This window comes from Acomys minous, assembly GCF_964271855.1.
Source record: "Acomys minous genome assembly, chromosome: 9".
Taxonomy (NCBI): Eukaryota; Metazoa; Chordata; class Mammalia; order Rodentia; family Muridae; genus Acomys; species Acomys minous.
Window position 1 is genome coordinate 55532236 of NC_140490.1, and position 25429 is coordinate 55557664.

The 25429-nt window shown below is 44.7% G+C and overlaps 1 protein-coding gene across 3 annotated transcripts in view; it reads left to right on the forward strand.

Moving 5' to 3' along the window:
- The window catches only part of BLOC1S5 (biogenesis of lysosomal organelles complex 1 subunit 5), a 51490-nt gene that overhangs the window by 12157 nt on the left and 13904 nt on the right, over positions 1-25429 (forward strand). For all 3 annotated transcript variants that reach the window (XR_014781722.1, XR_014781723.1, XM_084795098.1), the window contains exons 3-4: positions 6051-6180; positions 16547-16605. Coding sequence is in view for 1 of the 3 variants with exons in the window: in XM_084795098.1 (XP_084651224.1) it covers positions 6051-6180; positions 16547-16605 (189 nt within the window). In the remaining 2 variants the exon portion in view is untranslated. The remainder of the gene's footprint in view (positions 1-6050; positions 6181-16546; positions 16606-25429) is intronic.

The window sequence follows — 25429 nt, forward strand, 5'->3', positions numbered from 1 at the left end:
TGAGTTTGATCCCTGGAACTCATGTGGTGGAAGGAGAGAATTGACTCCTTCAAGTTGCCCTCTGGACTACACAGATGTCTGTGTGCCATACACACATGCAAGCGCGCGCGCGCGCGCACACACACACACACACACACACACACACACACACACACACGCACGCACACCCCCCCATGGCATGTAAGTTTCATCTCACCAGTAAATAAATGAAAATGTAATATCTATGTAGATATACTTATGATTTTTTTGAGACAGGGTTTCTCTGTGTTTTCCTGGCCATCCTGGAACTTGTAGACCAGGCTGGCCTCTAACTCAGAGGTCTGCCTGCCTCTGTCTCCCAAGTGCTGGGATTAAAGGTGTGTGCTACCTCTCCTGGTGATGATGGCGATGATGATGGTGGTGGTGGTGGTGGTGGTGTTTTTTGAGACAGGATTTCTCCATGTAGCCCTGGCTTTCTATGTATATTTTTTTACGTGTTTAGTCATAAACTTATGTTAGTCATAAACTTAATGCTAGGCAGCATAGCTAGCTGGCTATGGTACTGCAGGCCTGTGACCTCAGCACTGGGAGGGAGAAGCAGGAGGCTCAGAGCTTAAGGCAGCTGCTGCTACCCAGGGAGTTTGAAGCCAGGGCTATAGAAGACCTTGTGTCCAGCAAACAAACAAACAAAAAAGAGATGGAGGGGGGGTGAGGTGGGGAGAAGAGCGGGTAATGCCTCTGTGGGCAGAGTGTGGGATATGAGAGTTAGAAGGGAGATGGGGAGACCTGTGAGAAGTAGGCTGTCTTTCCTCAGTGACCGCCTCATGAGTAGCAGCAGAATTTCAGAGTCCATCCTGAGGAAGGAAAGACTACAGAAAACAAAACAAAACAAGACCTAAGTGCCTTGAGGTAGGAGAGGAGGCGTCCCCTTCATGGGATGGTAATCAGAGCACTAGCATTATCAGCCCAGAGAACCAGGTTGCCAGCTTCAAAATACAGTTTTCTGGGCTAGAGAGATGACTCTGAGCACATTCTTATCTTCCAGTCCCCAGCGTCCACACCAGGTAGCTCACAAGTGTCCACGACTCCAGCTCCAGGGCATCCAGTGCACTCTTCTGGCCTCTAGAGCTGGCTGCACACGTGTCTGTATACTCACAAGCACACATACATTTTAAAAAACAGAGATTTCCGCTTAGTGTTGTTTGCTATTGAAGAGGTGTGTATGCAAAGCACACTGAGCACTAACCACCATAGGAATGTTTTGGGTTGAATCTTTTCTCAGTCTAGTGATCTGAGGACCAGTCCTATCTTGCTGTGCAGGTAGCAAAGGAAGCTCCAGGTCAGCTGCAAGATGGTTTGAGGAAAAACCTAAGCTGAGGGCCATTGTGTTGCTAAGATAGGATGTTTGATGGCGGCAGGAGGATTAAATACACCTTTATTTATGTTTTCAACTTTGTATGGGTTTATCAGGAGTTAAAACCTCATCATAATTTCAAAGCATCTGAGTCATTCAGAAAGTACCAGAAAAGGGCATAAGTAGACCATGCAGAGAGCTATATACATTACAGGTGTGCTTTTGAGTTTTGGTAAGGGTTTTCTTTTTTAATTATGTGTATGTGTGCCTAGACAAGTGCATACAGTTCCTGCGGTGGCCAGAAGAGGGCGTGCAGTGCCCTGCAGCTGGAATTACAGGGTGGGAGTGTGGGAAATGTGGGGGAGGCGTGAGCCACCCAGTGTGGGTGCTGGCAACTGAGCTCTATCTTCTGGAAGAACAGCAAGCACTCTTAACCACCAAGCCATCTCTCCAGCCTTGTGCTTATAACCCTTACTCATGAATGAAACATCTCTATATCCCATTCTGTTTTTAAAATAATTTAAAACTATTCATATATACTCAGGTGTGTGTGTGTGTGTGTGTGTGTGTGTGTGTGTGTTAAACACATGAGTCTAGACAGACCTGCACATCAAGATATATATGTCCTTATACTTGAACAAATGGTTAAATACATTAAAAAAAAAGTATTGAATGGGAAAGTATAAGCCAGGATAGGGAGAAAAGCTAGGCTTCTCCAGATACATATTATTTTACAGATATAATTTTGAAGCCATGTAAATATTTTATGTAATTTGAAGCAATACTGAATTTCAAAGAGCAGTCTCAAAAATCAAGTCACACATAAAGAACTTCATCTGAGTCTCTGAGTGGTGATAGTGTTACTCAGACATTATATAAGTAGCACTGAGTACAACAGCTTGGCTGGTGTGGAGATGATGTCTGTAGTCCCAGAGTCAGGAAGTAGACACAGGAGGATTGTGAGGTCCAGGACAGCCTGGGCTACATAGCAAGGCCTTGCCTTAGACAGACAGACAGTGATTTGATTATACATTTGTAGTGTAATACACCTTCAGAACAAAAAATCCTTTTAAAACATTTTAGTTTTTAGTGACCATATTGAGTATTTGATTAAGTGAAAGAAAAGGGAACTGAGTAATTGTAGAAACTGGAAAGAAACTGAATAGATAAAAGCAATTTGAATTTGGTCAGTATGACCTCAACATGTAACTTTTCTATATGAATAATTTCGTAAACCAGGTAGCTCATACCTGTAAACCCAGCACTTGGGAGGCGGCAGAAACAAGAGAATCCAGAGTTCAGGTCCAACCTGTTCATAATGAGTTCTGGCCTAGCCTGGGCTACAGAGGTAAATCCTGTCTCAAAAACGAAACAAGAATATTTCCTGCCTTTTTCCCTGGGGGTTAGACTTGGTGGCCCACCCTGTAGCTACTCTAAGTTTTGTCTCTTAATGCCAAGCTAAGAGGGAAGTACAGGTGAAATGTGGCCATATGGTCATACCAAAATGAAGAGCCTAATCAAGAAAGTTAAAGCTCACTGAAGCCATCACAGCCAGTTAGAAAAAAACAAACAAACAAAAAAACAAAAACAAAAATCTAGAGCACTGTAAAAGCTCACGTTTGGAAAGCCTGAGTACCAATGGAGTGTCTAACGACTGAGAAATTTCAGCTGTGTTTAAACCTGTGGGATGTGTGTAAAGTCTCCTTCTATTGCCCTTGGACGCTTACTAGTGTTGCTACTCACAGTACCACTGAATATTGTCTCATTTAGCCCAGGCTGGCCTAGAACTGCAGCTGAGGATGCCTTTGAACAGAATCCTCCTCTCTCCACTTCCCGAGTGCTGTGATTTGTAGGCATGTGCTACCATGCCCAGGCCAACTTATTTTTTATTTTTTATATTTTGTTTTTTCAAGACAGGGTTTTTCTGTGTAGCCCTGGCTGTCCTGGACTGCACAGTGATCTCTGTAGACCAGGCTGGCCTTGAACTCACAGAAATCACTTGCCTGTGCCTCTGCCTCCTGAGTTCTGGGATTAAAGGCATGCGCCACCACTTCCCCGCTCATTATTTTTTAAATTTGCAAATAAGGGAAGGGAGTTGAGTGAGGGTTTTTTGCTATTCTTATATGAGTGTTGCTCAGAGTAATCAAATCACTGACAAAAGGCAGTCTTCTCTTTCAGGAGTATCCCTATTAATAAATGAAAATGAAATACCACCCCCATCCTGTTGAGAGAGTGGACATCCGCTTCTGAAAACTTCATGCAAACTGATTGCATAGTTAGTTCTAACTGCTGACTTACAGGAAAGGGAAGAGACAGCCAAGGCTGCTAAATTACACCATGGAGAGTCATTCATTAAAACAGACTGTGGGAAACTGCAGAACAGATGACTCGCTGATTGAGTGAATTACCAAAGAAAAATGTGATAGAGGAGCAATCTGTAGACTGAAAACATATTAGCCAGCTGCAGTGTATGACTCTTATTTATATTTTGATTCAAATAAGCGTGGGTGAAAAGAACACTTACAGGACATTTGAGGGAGTGTGAACACAACCTCTATTTAATGATGTTAAAGAGCTGTGGCCTTTGTGTGTGAGAGACTCTGATTATATCTTTTCTTTTTAATTTTTAAGATTACTTATTTTATCCCTATGTGTATGCACGTGCTTTTCTCTGTGTGCATCATGTGCATGGTGCCTATGTGTCCACAGAGATCAGAAGTGGATGCTGGTTCCCCTGGCACTGGAGTGACAGGTGAGTATGAAGCACTTGTGGGTGCTGGAAACTGAACCTGGGTCCTCTGGAAGAGCAACAAATGCTCTCAGCCACTGAGCCACTTCTCCAGCTCCGTGTCTTGTTCTAAGGAGGTGTCTATCTTATAAAGGCGTGTGTTGAAATGTTTACAATAAAATGCTATACTGCGTAGGCTGTGTTTCACATGCCCTGGGAATGTGTGCTGCATGGAGTTTCGTAGGGGAAACAAGTCAGCATGAGTGGAGCGTTGCTGGGGCTTGGTGATGACGAGGGGCACCATGTCCTTCTTTCAACTTTTGTATGAGTTTTAAATTTTTCATTACAGAAAAATGTGTAAAGTATACGAAACTAGCCACAGCTGCTTCACGAAGATTGCTCAAAGCTCATCAAAAGCCTCAGCATTATAGCTAATTTGTTAAATTTTTTTTTACAGCCAAGCTTAGCAGCCTTCTGTTTTAGTTAACATTTTGTTTTATATTAATTTTAGATTTCCAGAAAACTGTCAGTGTTCTCTACAGTGTTCTCATGTACCCCTAACCCATTTTCTCCTTCTAATGTCTTCTACCATGTTTGTAAAAACTAAGAAACAGCACTAACAAGTTGGAATTAATAAAACAACAGAGTTTGCTTGGATTTTACCAGTTTTTCCATGATAACGTTCCTCATGTTCCAGGACCTACTGCAGGGAACCACCTCGCATCTCATTATGTCCCTGCTGCTCTGTGCTTTGTGACAGTTGCTAGGCTTCCCCTGTCTTTCCTGACCAGCACGGGTTTGAAGAACAGCCTCCCCACCTGGTTGGTCTGATTTTTCCTGTGATTAGCCTGCGCTGATGGGCTTTGGCAGAGAAAACACGGGGCTAAGGTAGCTCAGGTCACATCACACCCTGCTCCTGCCCTCAGGATTTCACTACACGTTAGCCCTGCATTGCTTGATGGACAGAGCACTTGCAGCTTCCTCCACTATGGGGTGAGGTGCTTCACTTCCCTGTGCTGAGCTTCGGAAGCCGCTGAGTAGTCCAGCCCACACTCAAGCTGGATGGGGAAGGTGGTAGAACTTCCCTTCTGATGGGACATTGAGACCACACAGGTTCAGTGATTGAAACCCACAGGACTTGGCGTGGGGCTGTGTGGGAGGCTGTGCTATTACAGCTGAGGGTTCTAAGCAGTGAACAGGGGAGATGTATAGGAAATGGCCGGAGAGAAACTAGACAGAAGCTGCCGAAAGTCCTCGCTCCTGGGAGAGTAGGCCTCCACATCAACAACTATGACAATGTTTGGAAACCATAAATGACCCAAAGCTGCTTGAGTAGAGGAGCACAGAGGTGTCCTAGCTGCTTGCACAGACACCTCTGCCTAGCATGGGCCACGATTGCACACACCTACTGAAGCAGACACTGGCATTAACCACATTCTTAGCACGCGCACCTTAGGCTCACTAGACTACATTTCCAGCTCACGGGCAGACTCATGTCCGCGTAGAAACCTGCTTCCCGGGCAGGTCTTCAGCCTTGCGGGCCAACACAGGCCTTCCTAAGGATAGCAGGCTTTCACTGCTCACTTCTCAGCATGGTGAAGTGTCTGTATATCACTTTGACCACCATTGTTATTTTGAGGAGGAAAAAGGCGGTCATAAAACCTGCAGCACACAGTAACGGAAGCATTATGACAGTAAGAATGATGAAATGAATGTTAAAGTCACAGCAAGGGCTGTTTCTAATGAACTATGTGCCCATGTAAGCATTTCTCCTGTCCGTTCCTGAACACAACTATAAAAATATTACTCCTTCTGCAACCCTTGAAGCGTTTGATCATTAAAATGCCACCAGGTTTTGACCTCTTCTCCCAGAATAAAGCGTGTGCATTCAGTAGTAAAAATTTAGCAGCATCACAAGCCTACCCACTTGGACCTACAGCCAGTCACTGCTGAGACGTGAGATACTAGTCATTTACTTTCTCTTAATAGGAAAAACGTGGTCTTCGAGAATTGCGAGTTCTTGAGAACTTGAAGAATATGATCCAGGAAACGAATGAGCACATGCTTCCCAAGTGCAGAGACATGATGCAGGATGGCCTGGAGGAGGCGCTGCAGAGCTGTAAGTCTGGCTGCTCCTGCAGCCTGGATCTCTAACATTCCCATACCCAGCTGTGCTCTCCTGGATCTTACTGGGGCAGGGAGGAGAGCTCCTGCCTGGGGCTTACTAGCAGAGGAAGGCCAGCCCCAGACACTGATTGCCTGGTGTAGTCACTGACATTCTTGGCATTGGTATCCAAAGTGAGATGTGTGTACAAGCATCTCACAAGACAAGCCCTCTAGGATGGGAGAAAATTCATGCTTTTTACCTTTAATAAATTTAAATTTTTATCCATAAGAAAATATATGATGACCAGGAAGAAATGAATTTCTTTTTCAAGTGGACGGTGTCCTTTATAAGTGTTCATATTTTATCAGTTTTTTCATTAAGCAGAATATTTTAATGAGAAGTAGCTGACAAAAAAAACCTGTTGGTGTTCTTTAATATTAGACTTTAACATAAAGAAACTCGTTGTTGCTGTTTAATGTTAACATATCAGAACATCGAGGCTTCTCCTTGGGTGTCTACACTACGAATTTGTAGCTTGCCCAGGGGGGGATAACGACTGATGACTGAGACAAGCAGAACCAGCCTGGGAGGGAGGGGACAAAGCCAGCCTGGGAGGGAAGCAGGAAAGAAGCCTTTGTTAGAGTCTTATAGAGTCATGTGCACTCTGATGCTGAAGGAGGTTGACAAGGCTAAACCTCCCAAGATCACATTTGATTTCTTCATGTAGAAGGGCAGGAAAAAAAGTAAAAAATAAGAACTGACATTAGGCTTTTGTATACTATTTGTTTGTTCACACTGCCACAACCCTAATAGGCCTGGCTGTCCTGGAATCACTCTGTAGACAGAGATTCACCTGTCTCTTCCTCCCAAGTGCTGGGATTAAAGGTAGGCGCCAGCACCACCTGGCTTAGGTAGTATGTTTGTGTGTGTATGTCAGGTGCACATGTGTGTGCATGGAGGCCAGAGGTCAACTCGGGTGTTGTTCCTTAGATGTCCACGAAAGCTCTTGAGAGAGTGTCTGTCACTGGGACCTGAGGCTCTTGGGGTAGGGTAGGCTGGCTGACCATCAGGCCACCTGGATCCTCGGTGTCTGCCTCCCCAGCACTGAGACTCAGGTGAGCATCCATGCTGAGGACCAAACCAGTCCTTTGTGCATGTGTGGAGAGCAGCGTACCCATGGAGCCCTTAGGCAACCCCTGATAGTCTCAGCTGGGCTGCTGAGAAGAACTCTGAGCCTGGGCGTGTTACTAAAGCCGTGGAGACGACGAGCAGCTGTTTGACTGGCTGCAGCTCTGATGCTGGCAGGCTTCCTAATGATGTCAGAAAGCATTGCCAGTAACTGAGAATCGGAACCAAAAGCATGGTGCCTTGAGTGGAAGAAGTATGTTCTAGTGACTGGGATGCGGCCTCTCAAGCATGCCGGGGTGTGTTGTTGGCGTGAGAAACTGGGCAGTGGCCTTGGAACGTGTTCTCCACTAGCAGCAGGAGAAGCAGCTTCTGGAGACCTCCAACATGAGGGTTTGGTACCTAGTTTGCTAAGCCCTGTGGCTGTAATGGGTACAAAGATGACCCTGCAAACTGAGGTTGATTTAAAATTAACCTGGTTCCAGCTGTAATCCTTAGCAGATTTTATTTTTAAAGCTTGACATTTTAAACCTGTTGGGTTGTTTGCTTTCATTTGTGTAAAACCATGAAAACAAGCTTCAACATGGAGTATTTTTTTTAATCTAAGTAGAACATGAAGAGTGATGAGTTGTGGACATCTGGGCCTGTCTCTAGTTATCTCCTGGACTCCATGGTTGAGACTGGGTGCAGTCGGTGTCTCAGAGCCCTGCAGACACAGACCTTACTCACTTGGGCAGACTGGGTATGCAGAGGCTTTAGAGCCAAATTCCTCCGATGGCATCAAAAGCCAGAAACAGAATGAGATTCTCTCGGGACACAAGAAGGCATTCCCTGAGGGTCAAGCATCAGGCATCCCATTCTGAGGACACAGTATTTGTGTCCTGCTCACCAGTTACCGAATAGGCGTCTACATTTCACCAAGTTTGAGTGAGGAGATTTCCCCTTGGAATCAGGGTTCCTTGGTTTTCCAGTGAGGAGGACAGGGAGCCTGCAGGTTACCTACTCATAGAGCCAACTGTGGCTCGGGAGTATTCTCTCACCCATCTCTCTTGTTAAGCATGGTGAGTTTATTTTTATATTATTGAAAAGCAAAGAATATTTTCAATAAGACAAAGAGAAAGCCAGGCATAGATGGTGACTCACAACTGTTATCTTAGTATTTGGGAAGCTGAGGCAGGAGGATTGCCAGAAGTTTCAAGCCAGCTTGTGGGTACATAGTGAGTTACAGGCCAGCCTGATATAAAAGTCAGACCCTGTTTCAAGGGAGAAAAAAAAAATGAAAAAGAAAGAGAGAGGGGAAGGGTAGAAAGATAAGTAGTGTTTTCTTTGGTAGGATAAATGTTTTCTTTGGTGTTAAGGCTTGAGCTATGCTGTGGATGTACTTACCAATAGTACATACCAGCCAAGGAAGCTTTAAAAGAAAAACAAAAAGAATGTAATTGCATAAAATAACCGTTGCTTTTTAACTGTGGTGAACTTGGCTCTATAGACATCTCATGCATAGCAGAATGGAGAGGTGGCTCAGTGAGTGACAGCTGGATGCTTAGAGATAGAAGTTGGGGTACCTATTGGGGGGCATTTGATAGGAATGGGATGCCTACGTTTTAAATTTTTATTTACATTTTGACACAAAAACTGAGGTAAACCCAGCAGCAGTAACTGAAGACCAAATGCCTTTAGAGGACAGGCCGTGGTTACTAGAAGCTTGTCCTAAGGAGCACAATGATGAGAATCCTCTAGAAGACGCAGCCATCTTCTCCCTGTCTCAGCTGCTGGCAGCGTGCGTGAATGCCTGCCCAGGAGATGACTGGTTAGAACTGAGGGCTGGCTGGGCCAGGACCTTGACCACCGCATGCCTCTCTCTGCCCACCCTCCTGCCATGGCGTTCAGCTCTGTGCAGCCTGGCAGTGCTGGCTTTCTGCCTCACAGTGGTCAGTTGTTCTTGCTCACACTACTCAGTCCCTTGTTCGTTTTGGTTTGCTTTGGTTTGGTTTTGTTGTAAAGACAGGGCCCAGCTGGCCTCAAGACGGTGGCGACCCCTGTGGTCCAGCCTCCTAAGCTCTGAGTTTACGCTGTGTACAGTTGTCTGGACCCTGCTTTTCTCCGCTTCATTTGCATGTATAATGGCACTGCTGGTCTCATGTGGGTTTTTTGGTTTTTTTGTTTTGTTTGTTTTGTTTTGTTTTTAATCTGTGCAGCCTCATATTCTCTTTTATTTGTGTTTTACCATCACATTTGGTCTCTTACTAAAACAGTGTCCATTGACACAGCAAGGAGACCATGGGCGTGCTGTTGATGTTCTCTTCTTTGTTTGTTTTAGAACAGATACCTTACCTTGCTGTCTCTCATGTCCTGCTCTCTTTTCTCCCTCCCACTTGTTATTCTACAGATTAAAGCATCTTAAAGCTCTAAGACAGGAAAGGATTTAGCATGTCATCTGGTGCTGAAAACAAGGAGGTCGCCTTGTTTTCTCTAACTTAATTTTTATGGGTGAGTTCGGTAGGGTGCAATCAGCAGTCTCAGTTATTTACTAGAACTTGCTCTGTAGCCCAGGCTAGCCTCAGATTCTTCATCCTCTTGTTCTCCCTCCTGAGTGCTGGGATTACAGATCCGTGTCACCACGCCCATCACTAAAATACTCATGCTCATAGGCTTCACTTATTGAAATCATCACCTGCCTTTTGTTTTGTTTTACTTTGTTTGGTTTGGTTTTTCGAGACAGGGTTTCTCTGTGTAGCCTTGACTATCCTGTACTCACTTTGTAGACCAACTTGGCCTTGAACTCACAACAATCCACCTGCCCCTGCCTCTCAAGTGCTGGGTTAAAGGTGTGCGCCACCTACTTTTGAGATAGGATTTGGTTGTGCAGCCCAGGCTAGCTGGAACTCATTAACCCTTTCTCCTCAGCCTCCTGGCTTCTGGGATTATAGGCTATAATGTCAACTAAGCTAACACAGTAAAAAGCATTTATTATCAATTCTACTTCATTGTTGAGTAAACTAAAATGTGTAGTGGTTTAATGTCCATGGCTCTCCCATGATCACAGGCTTTTCTGACTCCCAAATTCAAGTTTAACTTTAGGATGTCACTTTGTCAAACATTTCCCCCAGGATTTCATATAGCCCACTGTGAACTTGAACTCACTGTGGTAGCTAAGGATGACCTTGAACTTCTGATCCTCCTGCCTTCACCTCCTGAGTGCTAGGACTCCAGGCATGTGCTGGCGTCCTCAGTGCTGCGGATGGCACCAGGGCTCTGTGTGCTAGGCAAGCACCCTGCCAGCCAAGCTCCATCCAGCCCCTCAGAGTGCCACCTTCCGTGCATCTGAGAACAGCAGCCACCTTTTCTTCTGGCTCATCACTCTTGGTTCCTTCCTCCAACACAGGTTCTCTTCCTTAGTCTGCTTCAGCAGTTCCTATTTACAGCCGACTAACAGCTACTTTTAATTTTTTAATATTTATTTTGTGTGTACGTGCATGCACATGTGTGTATATATGTACCTCCAGCATGTATGTGTGTGCACCGTGTGTATATAGGAGCCTTCAGAGCTAGAAGAGGGTATCGGAACTGGAGTTGAAGGTGGCTGTGAGCCATTTGGTTGCCATTTGGTTGGTGCTGGCCACTGAACCCAGGTCTTCTATAAGAACAGCAAGTGCACTTAACTGCTGAACCATCTCTCAAGCTCTGCAACTGACTTATCACTGGAGTGTCCTGTGCCTCCTCTGTGTCTATTTGCTCATAATCACAGTGTCAAGTGTCGTCTGTTCCACTCTGAGGACACACTCTATCTGGACCACTCACCAGAATGCCAAGGTGTCAAGACAGGCACCTCTGCATAACACAGCACAGCCGAAGTTCAGTTCCCAACTCCATTCTGCTTTCAGAGTTGACATCACTACTCACCTAGCTGAAATCCTTGTTTCTTACTAACCTTCCTCTCTTGCCTGCCTTCCTTTGTTAGTGCTCCTGCTCCAATGAAAGGGTGTCCTGGGACTCAGGTTCCCAGGAACCACACCGCTCTGAGGTGGGACAGTGTCCCATTGGAAGGGTATCCTGAGACTCAGGAGCCCAGGATCCACATAACCCTGAGAGGAAGTCTTCTCAGCAGAGGCGGTGAAGCCCTGAGGGAGCAAATCCAGAGAGGCTGTGGTGCTATAGTGTAACAGATCTGCTTAGCCCCCGGGGAAGGGTACCTCCTGCTGAGCTGAGGTGCTCAGGAGAGTGGAGTCTGGGCACTCCTGTCTCTTGAGAAAATGCCTGTTAGGGCCACAATTAGGGAAGTCTGGGGTGCTGGGCCTGGCTCCTGGAGCTCCTCAGGCAGGGTGAGGGCACACTTTTTCCTGCCTTGAGGGTTCAGTCAACATCAGGAAAGGCTTTCCCTGTCACACTTTGCCTTCCTCTGCTTATGTCTTCACCCCTTCACTGTCTCCCTCCTTCCCCCTGCTCTCCCTAGCTTCATGTTTGCTTACTGCTGATCTCCCAGAATCCCAGCTTTAAATATCGTCTATATGCTAGTGATGTCATACTTGTTTTCAGCCTGATCTACACCCTCCTCCCACCCTTGAGTATCCCGGACTCTGTATCCAGCTGCCCTGCATGCTTGTGAGCCTCTCCAGGCAGCCTGTCCACAGCAAACGCCAGACTGGCTCAGCTCTGAGAGTAAAGCAGGAACATCCTGCCCACTTCACTGTGGCAGCTCCCACCCTGGCGTATGTCGCTATCACATCCTTCTCGTGGCTTCTTCTAGTAGCTTCATGACTCAGCTTCACTTCTTCTCTTCCCTCCCTGTAGGCTGGTCTCCACATAGATGTAAGTCAGTTTTCATCTGTACTGTGCTCAGAATCTTCTCATCTTATGTAAGATAAAAGCCAGAATTCTCATTCCCTGGAAGTCTCTGCATTGGTCCCCTGCTCTGTCTGTATGCCCTACCACTTCCCCCCTGCCCCCCCCCACTGTGTTCTGGCCACACTGCCTCCTCACTCTTTCTCTGATGTGCCAAGCACACTTTCACCACAGGGCCTTTGCACTTGCTGCTGCCCCTAGGACATTCTCTCAAGTTTCCTGCAAATCTCTGTTCAGGCATCAACAGACCTTGCTTGGCCTCTGTGACATTCCCCATACTCCTCCTTTTGGCATTCCTACACTCTCCGCCTTGCATTCGTAATGCATACGTCTGTCCCCAGATGACATGCTAAATCCTTTCCTGTATATCCATCCTCCCCACCATGACAGATCCATGAGCTCAGGACCTCTCCTGCACCATGTAGCCGCCAGTCTGTGCTTAGCACCTTCTTGCTGCTCTCTAGTTACCTGCTTGGAATCAAGGGCTGAGAGCACAGCTTTCATCTGCTCTAGTTCTAGGCTGAGATGTTGGTGCTGTGTGGTGTTGAAGCTCACACATAGACTGGTAGAATTTGTTTCTCTTTTACATGAAACAAATCAAGACATTGTTAGCTAAGTGCGGTTTAGTAATTATGCAAGGGTGCTCATCTCCTTCAGTAACCTTTTGGAAAAATTAAAGGAAAACCATTTACCCTATGTAGCACATGTACTTGGCCATCAGCACAGCACTCAGAGGCTGGCTAAGGCAAGAGTGTCAGGAACTTAAGGCCATCCTTGGCTACATAGTGAGTATGAGGACAGCCTTGGCTACTTGAGGCCCTATCTCAGGTGGGGTCACTTGATACACTACTGTTATTTTTCACAAGGCAGTACAGCCCCCTAGCACAGTTAGCAGAAGAGAGTGCTTCCTGCTGAAGAGGGCAGCCAGAAATTGATATGAAGTGAGGGGAAGCCTCTGCAAAATGGGTCTTCTCTTGGTCTTACTGACCATTAGGGAAAGGAATGTTTGGAGTAGTCAGGTGACTGTTTGTTTATTTGAGATTTTAGAAAGGCAAATTTCATAAATTCAGAGAAGCCCTTTCTCAGCCAGGTGTGATGGCGCATGCTTTTAATCCCAGCACTTTGGAGGCAGAGGCAGGCAGATCACTGTGATTTCGAGGCCAGCGTGGTCTCCAGCACAGCCAATACACAGAGAAACCCCGTCTGGGGGGAGGGGAGGAACGAAGGAAGGAAGGGAAAAAGGAAAGAAAGAAAAGAAAGGAAAAAGAGAAAAGAAAGGGAAGAAAAAAGCCTTTTCTGAGCTTGTGAGATGGCTCAGTGGGGAAAGGTGCTTGCTGCTAAGCCTGACAGTCCTGAATCCCACATAGTGGAATGAGAGAACTAAATCCAAAGTTGTCCCTTGACCTGCTGGAGCATATGTAAATACAAAATAAAATTTACAAAGAAGAGTCCTTTCTGTCCTGTGGCTTCATGACAGGAATGTGGGTAACTTCCCAGGGAGTCAAGCTCTGAAGAGGGATAGATGCTCTTTCTAACGTCAGTACAGCTCTGTAGAGGGACAGAAGTGGAGGCTAGTCATGTGCAGCCCAGGAAGCTGTTTTGTTGTTGTTGTTGTTGTTTGTTTCTTGTTTTTCGAGACAGGGCTTCTCTGTGTAGCTTTGGCTGTCTTGAAACTCACTCTGTAGACTAGGCTGGCCTTGAACTCAAAAGGGATAAGATCTGCCTGTCTCTGCCACTCAAGTGCTGTGATTAAAGGCATGTACCACCACACCTGGTCCCAGGAAGTTTTTAAAGGCTGTAACAGCCCACAGCTAAGTGTGTTCTTCACGCCTCATCAAAGAAACTTCTTTTTACAATAGACAGAGACCACCACAGAAAGCCATAACCAACCAAATGCACAGTTGTAGAGTCCAGTCCCAATGGATACATCTCCATAACGCTCCTGAAATGAGCCAGAGGCTCATGGAGTTTGCGGTGAGACTGTGTCTCCTAGTAACGTCAGAAGCTACACGCATAAAGTCTCATCAACATGACTTCCCAAACATGAGCTGAGCGTGGGCAGTACCAGCACACATGCACAGGTGGATAGGGGAAAGCCCCCAAGGCCTCAACCGTGCACACTGAATTACAGGCAGCTAAGGAGCGCTGAGAGTGAGTGGGAGAAACAGTCTTCCCACAGAAGAGCACAGCAGTTGGTTATTCAACACCAAATGACCAGCCCTGAAAACATACGTGTAAGTAACATTATACAGACTGCACAGGCCATATTTAGGAATATATATGTCTATCCATATATGCTTTTAATAACAATGAGCAAGAGGCTGTGGATTTGAAAGAGAGCAAGGAGGGTGTTTGGGAGGTTTGGGAGGGGAAATGGGGATGGGGAATGACATAATCCTGGGTGGGGTGCTGTGACAGGTGGCCGTAAAAGTGACATGGTCCTTCAACTTTTCTTCTAATTGTACTCAGGATAACCCAAAAATGCAAAAGACCTGAGGACAGAAAAGCAGATTTTTAAGATCTGTTCAGAGCCAGGAAGGAAAAAAGAAAAACAGGAAATGATAGCACCACACTTAGGAACAATGATCTCATACTTACGGCCACAAGAAGAAGGCGGATCTAATCCACTCCTGTTTTGTTTTCGTACTTTTGTTAAGAAAAAGAAAATTGATTGAGGTGCTAATCCTCAGTTCTTAGATGTCATCTGTGATCTAGGAAAGTTTGGTAACAGTCGCTGAAGACTCAGCTTTTGAAAATGAGACGCAGGGCTGGCTGTATCCGGGAGGGGGAGGCTTCACAGGTCTCTGAAAGAGAAATCACTGCCCTGCCCCGGAGTAGACCTGGTTGGGTCAGCCCTGGCTAGGGGAAGGAAGACAGACAATTAGATGACGTCCCACTTCAGCGCCTCTAAGAGATATAATCCTGTAGGGGAATGCCTCTGCTGAAGGAGTTCCACAGTCACACCACTGAGGAGAGGGCAGGAGGAGAGGGCACTTTGTGTGAGGCCAAGGGCGGGAACAGGATACTCCACACACCATTACTTGGTGCTGCTTGTGTGTGAAGAGCTACTGTCTTGTTTTGTCTTTCTGGTGGCTAAGGCTCATCTGGAACTCTGTAGACCAAGCAGTCCTATGGGTCTCTCATTGAACCTGGGTCTTAGCATTTTGGCTAGACTGTCTCTGCCTTCAGTACTGGACTTGGAGACACAGTAGTTGGAAATCCAAGTTAGGTCCTTAACACTAGCCATCTCTCGAGCTTGTTACACGATTCTAATTAATATTTAATCTCTTATGAGGCATGTTTATTATGCTTTCTCATGGTCATATCTAAGGTCCTGTTGGCAGTTCCTCATTTGTAAAATGAGTGAGACACCTGGGCAGACACTTGCAGGAAAGTTGAGAGAAAAATGTTTCAGAGGAGCAGAAAGTACAAAAACCCTGCGGTGGGAGTGTGCTTGGCACGGTGGAAAAAGCAAGGTCCCTGTGGCCAGAACGAATGTTAAGATGGAAAGGTAGCACTTACAAGATGAGGATCTGAGGGGGGAGGGGCACAGCAAGAGCAGAGCCTGGCATGTGGCAGGGCTCCTCAAGCACGTCAGGAACCATTGGGCCATCAAGAAGGCAGCAGAGCAGCCACAGATGGCCAAGGCTGGCTGTGAGCCTGCAGACTCATCACCTGGTAGAGCAGAAGGAAAGTCCAGCTTTAATGGGAACTGAGGATTCACATCAGCCCGGGGCGTGGCTTTGTGCAATATTTTATGACCTGAGTCTTTCCTGAGACCCATCACATGAGATCTGGTGTGGATGTTTCTGTTTGTACCATCATGCCAGCACTCTGAATGTTTTAGGTTAGAGCACTTGAATTTGGAGATGCTCACCTTATATTAAGATTTGTTTCTTAAGAAATGGAAACGATGTAGTGAATTTTCAGGCTGGGCAGAGGTAAATGTAGCAGCATCCCAGATGAGTTAGAAGACAGGAGCAGAGGCAGGATGAGTGATGGGAAGCTGCAGAGGCCATCTAGATGTCAAGCCTGGCCTACGAGAACAGCAGCATGAGTGAGAAAAAGGCAGGGGCTGAGGGCTCAGACCATGGGCTTAGTGATCTAAATGTGACTGTAAGTTCATCTGGCATTTCCCCTTCTTAGAGAGTGTGATTGAGGTGGTTGTTGCCAACTGTCAGTGGGTTTGTAATTCTGTCCTCTTTGGATTACAGCTCAGAGCTGAAAAGTGGTGTCTTTTCCAGCTCTACATCCTGAATGTGTTGACAAAATAGACTTTTCCTCCTAGCCACCCCTCCAGCTTGCAACTAATATCTATTCTGAATATACTCTGTTGAAATCTAAAGAATCCTAATAGGTATGTTCCTGGTCAGAAGGTGCTATTGACATCCTACTGTCTGTTTTATTTCAGTGCAAGCAGCTAACGACTCCATCTGCAGACTCCAACAGAGACAGCAGGAACGGAAAAAGGTAAAAATGGGTAACTTGAGCAAAGGGGCATTTAATTCTTGGCATCTGTTATTATACTGTTAGCAGTTACTTTTATTCCAAAAGCCTTTGAATTCATTTTCTATGATACACTGACTAAAAAACTGAAAGATGGACCTAGAGAGATGACTGAGCAGTTAAGAGCACTGGCTGCTCTTCCAGCAGACTCGGGTTCAGTTCCCACCACCCACATGGTGGCTCCAGCTGTCAGTTACTCCAGCCCCAAGGGATCCTGTGCCCTCTTCTGGCCTCCTCAGGCACTGCATGCATATGATGCATAAACATATGCAGGCAAAACACTCATACACATAACGTATACAGAGATGAAACAAAAAAGATTTAAAAATGGCTAATACATTAAGACATGTTGAAAACATAGTGGTGCTATCATCTTTTTTTAAATGCTTGTGTAGTGAGGTGTGCAAGTGTGCTTGTGGATATGTATGCTTCTGGAGGCCAGAGGTGGACATCTGGTATCTTCCTCAGTCCCCTCTGCCTCACTTTTGGAGACCTTAGGCTCATTGATTTGGGTATATTGCTGGACAGTGAGCTACAGGGATCCTCCTGTCTCTGACTGCCCCCAGCCCCCACCCCCAGCTGCCCCCCTCTGCCCCCGCCCTCAACCCATAGTAACCGCTTCCTGCTTCCACTCACAGCTTTTACCTGGACTCTGAGGTTCTATGTGTAAGTGCTTTACCAGCTGATTTTAATAATTCAAATATAGACTTTTATTTTCAGCACTTCCATAGTCTCTCCAAAAGCGTTGTTGGTCTCACAAAGCAAAGCGAAAGAAGAAAAATAACCTTGCCTGTGAGCCTGAAGCATATTCAGTGTGGCATTGTGTACATCCCTTTAGAAAAGGTGGCAGGTGCTCAGGGGACAGTCCCAGGAGGGTGTAAGGCCTTAGCTAGGCAGTGCTCTGCTTAACTGCATCACAGCTCCTGTGGAAAAGCAGGGTAGAAATGCGAGTTTATGAGATAACTTGGAGTTTTCACCTGGAAATGTCTTAGTGTTCCTTTAATTTATTCATTGCTCTAAATTAATAAAAATGCACCTCACATTTACTAGTACAGATGTTGAAACTGCTGGTCACTCTGAAAGCGATGCCTTTTTGCATGTGTATTCTCTAATTAATTGAGGTCGGCCACGGCATACATAGATAATAGAATGAGCCTTTCCAGAGTTGTGATTTTATGCCCTTTGTCTATTCTGGGTCTTAGTAGAGAGTTTTGAGGCTCAACAATTCGATGATGTAAACCTTACTGAAAGGACCTGGCGTTCAAGCCAGATGGGTGGGCTACCTCGGTCCCAGGGCCCTGCTCCGGAAGCAGAGCTTCCTTGAGCACAGAGAAAATAACAAGGCAGTGTTGTGGTCGGAGACCTGTGTCGGGCGGGACGCCAGCACGCTGCTGAGTGAACTGAAGGCAGGGACCTGAGTGGACATGCCAGCATGCACAGCAGGTACATTTTAATCTTGTGTCGTACCAACTCTGCCACCAGGGGTAAAAACTTGCTTGTTTGTTGAGGTTAAGGCAGTTTCTAGACCCAGGGTACTAAACTCCTGGTGTCTTAAACCATGAATCCTAGTAGAAAAGAGGCCAAAGTGTACACTGTGGTCAAGTTCAGGAGTCTCGTGTGATCTTAGCAAAAGGAATGATTAGGAAGAAGGCATGGCTGTCCATGCCTGACTCCAGTTGGAAAGGAAGAGTTCAGTTGCTGGGGCGTAGAAGTTGGCTGTGGGAGAGTGAGGAGAATGACATAAGCAAAAACAAAAGGTAACAGCCAGTGAGCAGCTTGTTAGAACATCCAAAGACAACTCTGGGGTGAGTGTGGAAGACCCTGAAGCCTCTGTGGCACACTTTTTCCCTGGGCACAAGAACATTTCTGTTTGTGAGAAACAATATCGGGTAGAATGCCGGCTGCACATGTTGTTTGTTTTTGAGACACAGTCTGAAACAGCTCGAGCTGGCCTTGTACTTGCTCTGTAGCCTTGAACTCCTGGTCTTCCTGCTTCTAGTTCCCAGGTTCTGTGATTTACAGCTATGCACCATGCCTGACTTTAAAAATTAGTGGTTTTGAATATGCTGAAATGCCGTTTCACCAAGAATTAGTGTAGAGTCACTGGGCCTTTCTTTTTTGGGGGGGGGGGGGCTTTCTTTTATAAGGAACTACTCTGAAGTTTTCTTTTCCAGGTAGTGTAATAAATTAATAATCTTGAAGCTATGAAAGAAATGAAAATTCCTTACATTCTTATTGGGATAAACCTTTAGTCTAAGTCCTAATTTTTTCAGTTTTATACTTACTTAATTATCAGAGGATTGGAAGTGTGTGGCTACAGGTCCTTAAAGTTGTGCGTTTGATTTTACTGCCACCCTGCCTCCTTCCAAAAGTTTGACTTGGCTGAGGTTTTAGTAGATGCGGACACAGTCACACAGACATAGACACACACAAACACAGACACACACCATATAATATGTACACACAAGCACACACATACATATACATACACACACCACACACATACACACATACACACACATACCACACACATATATACACACAGCACACATACACACACACACAGGTCACAAAGGCAAAGCTTAGCTCCTTGTACAACAAGTATGTGCAGATGTAAACCAACCCCAATTTGCACTTCACTGCCTAGTATTAGTTGTTGCCTTGGGTTGTCCAATTGGCTACACTTTGAAAGGCTCTCTGAACAAAGAAAGATGGGAGTAGTAATGGAATAAAATAGACTGTTACCATTAATCACTAATTCTTTTATGTTAAGACAATTTGTGGAATTCTGTGGGAAGTAAATTGATAAGCGTCATTTGTCCAAATCACATTTCCCACAATTGATATCTAAAAGCACATTCAAAAGAACAATATATGCCCACTCTGCCGTTGTTAGCAGCTCTTAAGAACTACCCAAATCCAGAGCTGTGTTCTGGCCAGTAACAGAATAGTGAACTGAAAATACAATTGGCTTGTGAGGTCCACTTGCTCTTCAAAACAGGCCATAGAGAGCCACTTGCTCTTAAAAACAGGCCATGGAGAGATGAGGTGGCCAGGGACAGTGGTCAGAGTGTAAACTTGGCCCCATGTACACACATCTCCTTTGGCAGCCCTCTCCAGCCACCCCAGTGACAAGAAATCAACTGTGAGAGCTTCTGTGTCATCTTGGCCATAGTCACTAACTTTAGATAGCTTCCTTTATGATGTTGTCCTGAGACCAGTGACATCACACGAGGCCGTATTGATAGAGTTTGAATACAACCATTGTTCTTGATAGAACTAGAAAGTGCAAAATAACATGAGTCCATATGGCTCTGTGTAAAATAATGAAGATAGTTTTAATGCGCATAGTTCTTACCCAAGCCATTTCCTTATGCCTGTGTAAAGCTCATGTGAAGTTAACATGATGTGTATTACTAACACATGTTGTGAATCTTTCTGATGCAGGATCTCACCAGCACCCTTCAGGCTTGCCTTAGCCTCCAGATGCTAGCATTACAGACATTACCCATCATGTTGACTTCACAAAGACCTACCCAACTTCAGTTGGCCTGTTCAGAATTTTCCCTTAGTAGAGTTCCCCAGCCGTGGTGCTGCTGTAGATGGATGTGCAGTAGTGTCTCCATGGGGCTGTCCTTGGCATTGGCTTCTGTCTGCTAGATACTAGTAACAGCTCTCCCATCATGTGTTCCCATGCCAAACATCTCTTCAATGTGAAGAAAACTAATGGCTTAGACTGATACAGGCAAAAATGTTTCTCCTGTGTGTCCAGGCTTCATTCACAGACTTGGTTCTAGATGTAGTTTAGTTTCAGGATCATTTTCTACTTAAATGTCTCTATTGTGGTACTAGTGAAAGCCAATTTATTATTATTCTTACCTTCCCTGCTTAATTTGCTCATTTAGCCAAGCAGCTAGAAATGTTATCATTATAGCTGTTGCCTTTGGCTGCACAATTGTCACCCATTGACTAATTTCCAAAGTCATGAAACTCAGTACTTGTTAACACTCCTCTACCCTGTGCCTGGTGTCGAGCATTCTACTTCCTGTCTGTAGGAGTCATACTCCTCCAGATATGTCATGTAAGTGTACTCGGATGGACCTTGAACTCACTATACAGTTGGGTGTGACCTTACATTTGATGTGTGACAGAGGATGACCTTGAACCTCTTGATCCTTCTGCCAAGGATCAAGAGTGGTAGAATTGCAGGTCTCTGCCTTCAGTCGACTTTTTTGTTTGGTTCTTACTGGTTTGGTTTGCGGTGGTGGAGCCAGGCAAGCACTCTACCAACTGAGCTGTTTCTCTAGCCTGAGATGGCTTCTTTCTTCAGAATTCGGTTTTCAGGGCTTGTTCATCTGGTAGTATGCTGCAGAATTTTTGCCATTTTAAAAGCTGACTAGTACACAGCCATGTAGGTCTAACATACATATATATTCATCCACTACATTTGTGTGTATATGTACACACTCACATATTCTATACTTTATGAATCTGTATAGCTGTCTGTGGACACCTGGCTCACTTCACCCATGACTATCCCCAAAATACTGCTATTGACATGGCTTACAAATATTTGTTCATGCCCTTTCTTTTAACTCTTTTGGGCAAATATCCCAAAGTAGAATGACTGAATTATATGGTTATTCTATATCTATTCTTTTGAGATGCAGCCATTTTATATATGTGTGTGTATATGTATATATATATGTATGTGTACATATGTGTATATATGTGTGTATAATAACATAAACCTTATGTTTTTATCTTTAAGCATAGTACTTTATAGATTTAATTATCTTTGGTGGTAGTCTTTAAAAAATATTATATGCCCTTGTCTGTTTTGAAATATTACATATTTCAGATTGATTTCCTGTAGAATTGAATATTATTAAAATATTAAAGTTTATATTATAATGAGTATAATATTTACCTTAGCAGAAGACAGAGAGGCAAATTTTGTGAAGTGTTCCATGCCAGAATCTATGGGGGTCCCATGTTGGGGTGTTTGCTCCTCTCTTCTCCTGCTCATGACGTTTCTTCCCATCTCATTGATGATTCCTTTCTCCTTCTGTTTAGCAGCTAGAACATGTGTGATGTTGGACACTTTTGCCCAGGATCTTCTGAAAATGGCAGTATGTGTAGATAGACTGCGTAGCTTCTTTTTTTTTCCTTCTAGTTTACAAGTCATAACCTCAGCTAAGCTTCAGTGATGACCTTCCCAGTTAGCTCAGTTTCATTTACATGTGTGCACTGAGAGTATTGACAGTACATGAGCATGTAACTAATGTACCAGAAGCAGGAGAGTAAGCAAGGGTAAGTAGAGGGACTTCAGGGCCTTGGTAGGAAAGTCACAGATCTTCATTTGCGTTGGGAGTTGTCAGCTCTAACTTAATGGTCACCTGCTTGTAACTACAGCTCCAGGGGATCTAATGCCCCTTTCTGTCTCCATGGGAACCCCCATACACATGGCATACACTAATACAGATACACACATACATATAAATAAGAATAAATAAATTTGAAAAGAGAGAACATATACCATGCTTGTGGAAGAACAGTGTTCAATTCCTATCTCTGACATAGTGCTGCTCACAAGCTCTTATAAATCCAATTCCAGAGATCTGATGCCTTTGGCCTCCATGGGAACTGACTTCATACACATGCACACATGCACACAGAGTTTTTTTGGTTTTTTTTTTGTTTTAATTTATTTATTATGTATACATTGTTTTGCATGCATGTACCCCTGCATGCCAGAAGAGGGCACCAGATCTCATTATAGATGGTTGTGAGCCACCATGTGGTTGCTGGGAATTGAACTCAGGACCTCGGGAAGAGCAGGTGGCACCCTTAACCTCTGAGCCATTTCTCCAGCCCTGTTTTTGTTTTTGTTTTTTTAAAGAATAGAAATGCTGGTCTTTGACGCTGGCTTTACTAAGAATCTTTTCTAAGGGTCCTGTGGCTGACAGTGGCTATGTCAGGTGGAATGAACTGAACACAGGTGGGAGGGCTGTGACTTCACCTGAAATACCTGTGTTGTTGAATTATTACAAAACCCTATTGCTAAAAACTGTGATATTAAAATGAAGAATAAACATCTACCTGGTAGGGCTAGACAGTGGGGTGGGGTGCTTTTTAGAGGCTTTTGTGACTTGTATGGTAATATTACCGTTTGTTAAGTACGTCAGGCTCTGAGCTGGGAGCTTGACAGGCATTACCTGCAGTCTTCATAAGCTTCGTTTATGGGGATGGTTTTCTTCACTTCTTTACGCTGAAGGAACTTTTAACTTGCTCGGTGTCAGCATGATGGGTGAGCCTAAATTTGAACTGAGGCTCCTGGACCTCCTCCCAGTCTGTATTGCTCTCCATTGAGCTGCACTACCTGGTAGGGAGGGCAGCCTGGGCAGCTGCCTTATGGAACAAATCAGAAGGCCAGCTAAGCCAGTTACGGCTTTTCAGGTACAAAGAACGGAGAAAACTGATGTCTGGGCATGTTTAGCCCAGTTAATACTCCCTGGATTTATTAAAAACAAAGATTAGGGTGGGCAAGGTCACAATAAGCAAATAAATCAAGTAGAACAAGATGCCATTTTTGTGAAGTGTGTCGACTCTCAGAGGTTTTGTGGTTTGGTTTTGTTTTCAAAACTATCTTTAAATAATTTAAAAAACTTCATGTTTTGTTCAATTTCTGGAGAATTCTAACCTGTAAGACTAACAACTTAAAACAGTAATGTGTTGTTAAAATGGGTGTTTAAATTGTTTCTCAAATGCACTGGCTGCTGCAGCCCTTGTGTAGCCCCTTCCTACCTCCCTTCCCCTGCTCACACCCCAGTGCTCTGTGCAGCATATTTTAGGGGAACATTTAACTAAAACCACTCCTTTTAATCCTCATTTGAAAACTCTTGGTTCTTGAAAATGTTGAAAAACTTGGCAGAAAACTTATAGCTAGGGCTTTTCCCCCCTTGTAAAAGAAATGTTTAGCAGCCTGTGTAAAACTGCCTTTCCAAAGACCTTGGTAGGAAAGACCTGGGTCTCCATGCTAAACAGCCCTGAGTCTGAGCCAGCAGCCCAGCTCCTAGCTGAGAGACAGTGAGAGGCAATGGCGTGGGCTTCAGCCTTCATTTATTCGTCTTCAAAACCAGGTAGTATGATCTTATGAGAGGGACTTTAAGAATTGGGAAGCTATACTAAGCAACTACTTTTGGGGTGCATTTCATGGGCACTGAGAGCATATTGACCCCCCAGATCATATTGACTGCCAGAAACAGTTTCACTTTTCCCTAGTTTTGGAGTTGGTATTCAAGTTCACAGTCTAGGAGAGATGGCTCAAAGGTTCTTCCGAAGGTCCTGAGTTCAGTTCCCAGCAACCATATGGTGGCTCATAACCATCTATACTAAGATCTAGTATTCAAAAAACAAAAAGTTCACAGTCTATTCTCTGGCCTCCTTTTTAATTTTTAAATTTTTTTACTTTTACTATTTTATTTTTGGGAGTGGGGTTTCAAGACAGGTTTCTCTGTGTGTAACCCTGGCTATTCTGGAATTTGTTTTGTAGACCAGGCTGGCATCAAACTCACAAAGATCTGCCTGCCTCTGCCTCCCAACTGCTGGGATTAAAGGTGTGCGCCACCACACCTGGCTTAATTGTTTTTTAAGTTAAAATATAATTATACTATTTCCTCCTTTCTTTTTCCTCCCTCCAACCCCCTCAGTCCCTCTCAAATTCATGGTTTCTCTCCCGCCTCCTCTGTGTGTCTGTGTAAATAAATAAATACAATTTGCTATCTATTTACTGCTGATTTCAGGGCTGACTGCTTCGTATTGAACAGCAATTAGGAGGCTCATCCCTGGCAAAGACTAATTCTCCTACTCTCAGGTGTCATTAGTTGCCTGGAGTTCTTTGTCTAGGGCCCTGGAGTAGGGCCCAATGAGATTTTTCCCTTCCATGTTAGCATGTTAACTGGTATTATCCTGTTCAGGTCTCTTTCAGGTAGCCATATTGTTGAGTTTCATGGGCTTAGCTTTCTTGTCGTTTCTAGGAGGCACAGTCTCTCAGCAGACATTCAGGTCCTGTGGCTCTTACAGTCTTTCCACTTCCTCTTCTGAGATGTTCTCTGAGGCTTAGGTGTAGAGGTTGTGCTGTAAACAGATTAATTGGAGTTGGGCACCCCATGATCAATTGTTCTCTTCATTTTGACCAGTTGTGGGTTTTGCTGCAAAGACAGCTTCTTAGATCAACAGTGAGAGCCACACTTCTCTGTGGTGATAAGGATAAGGTAGACAGCTGTTGGCCACTGCCAGGATAGGAGAGCCACTCCTGCACCTTCAGGCTGCCTTGCCCTGCTGGTCATCGCTGTGGTTCATAGTCATCAAATGCTTTCCTTGTTGGACAGTTTGCATAGGACGTCTAGTAGACCCCAGGAAGGAGGCTTTCAGGTCAGATACAGCTCAAATCTCCAAAGTCTGTATCTGATGTATGTGGTGTCTTCAGCAATTCAGATTTACCTTTATCCTCTGGGAAGCAACTACAGGCAACAACAATAGCCTGTATTAGTTTGGGAGGCGCTTGGGCTCTCTGGAGTTGGTGTACAGGAATTTAGAAGGACTTCACATGTTCTGTCCATTTGCCATAGGTTCTGCAGCTTGTTTCATAGAACTTAGTCTGAATCCAATCCTTTTCTACAATATTTTATCTGTTTTTTTTTTTACTCAACAGAAAGAAAACCTTTATTTGTGTAGAAATGTTAAAAAGCCATCTTGAAAATAACCTAGCTATTTGACATAAGAT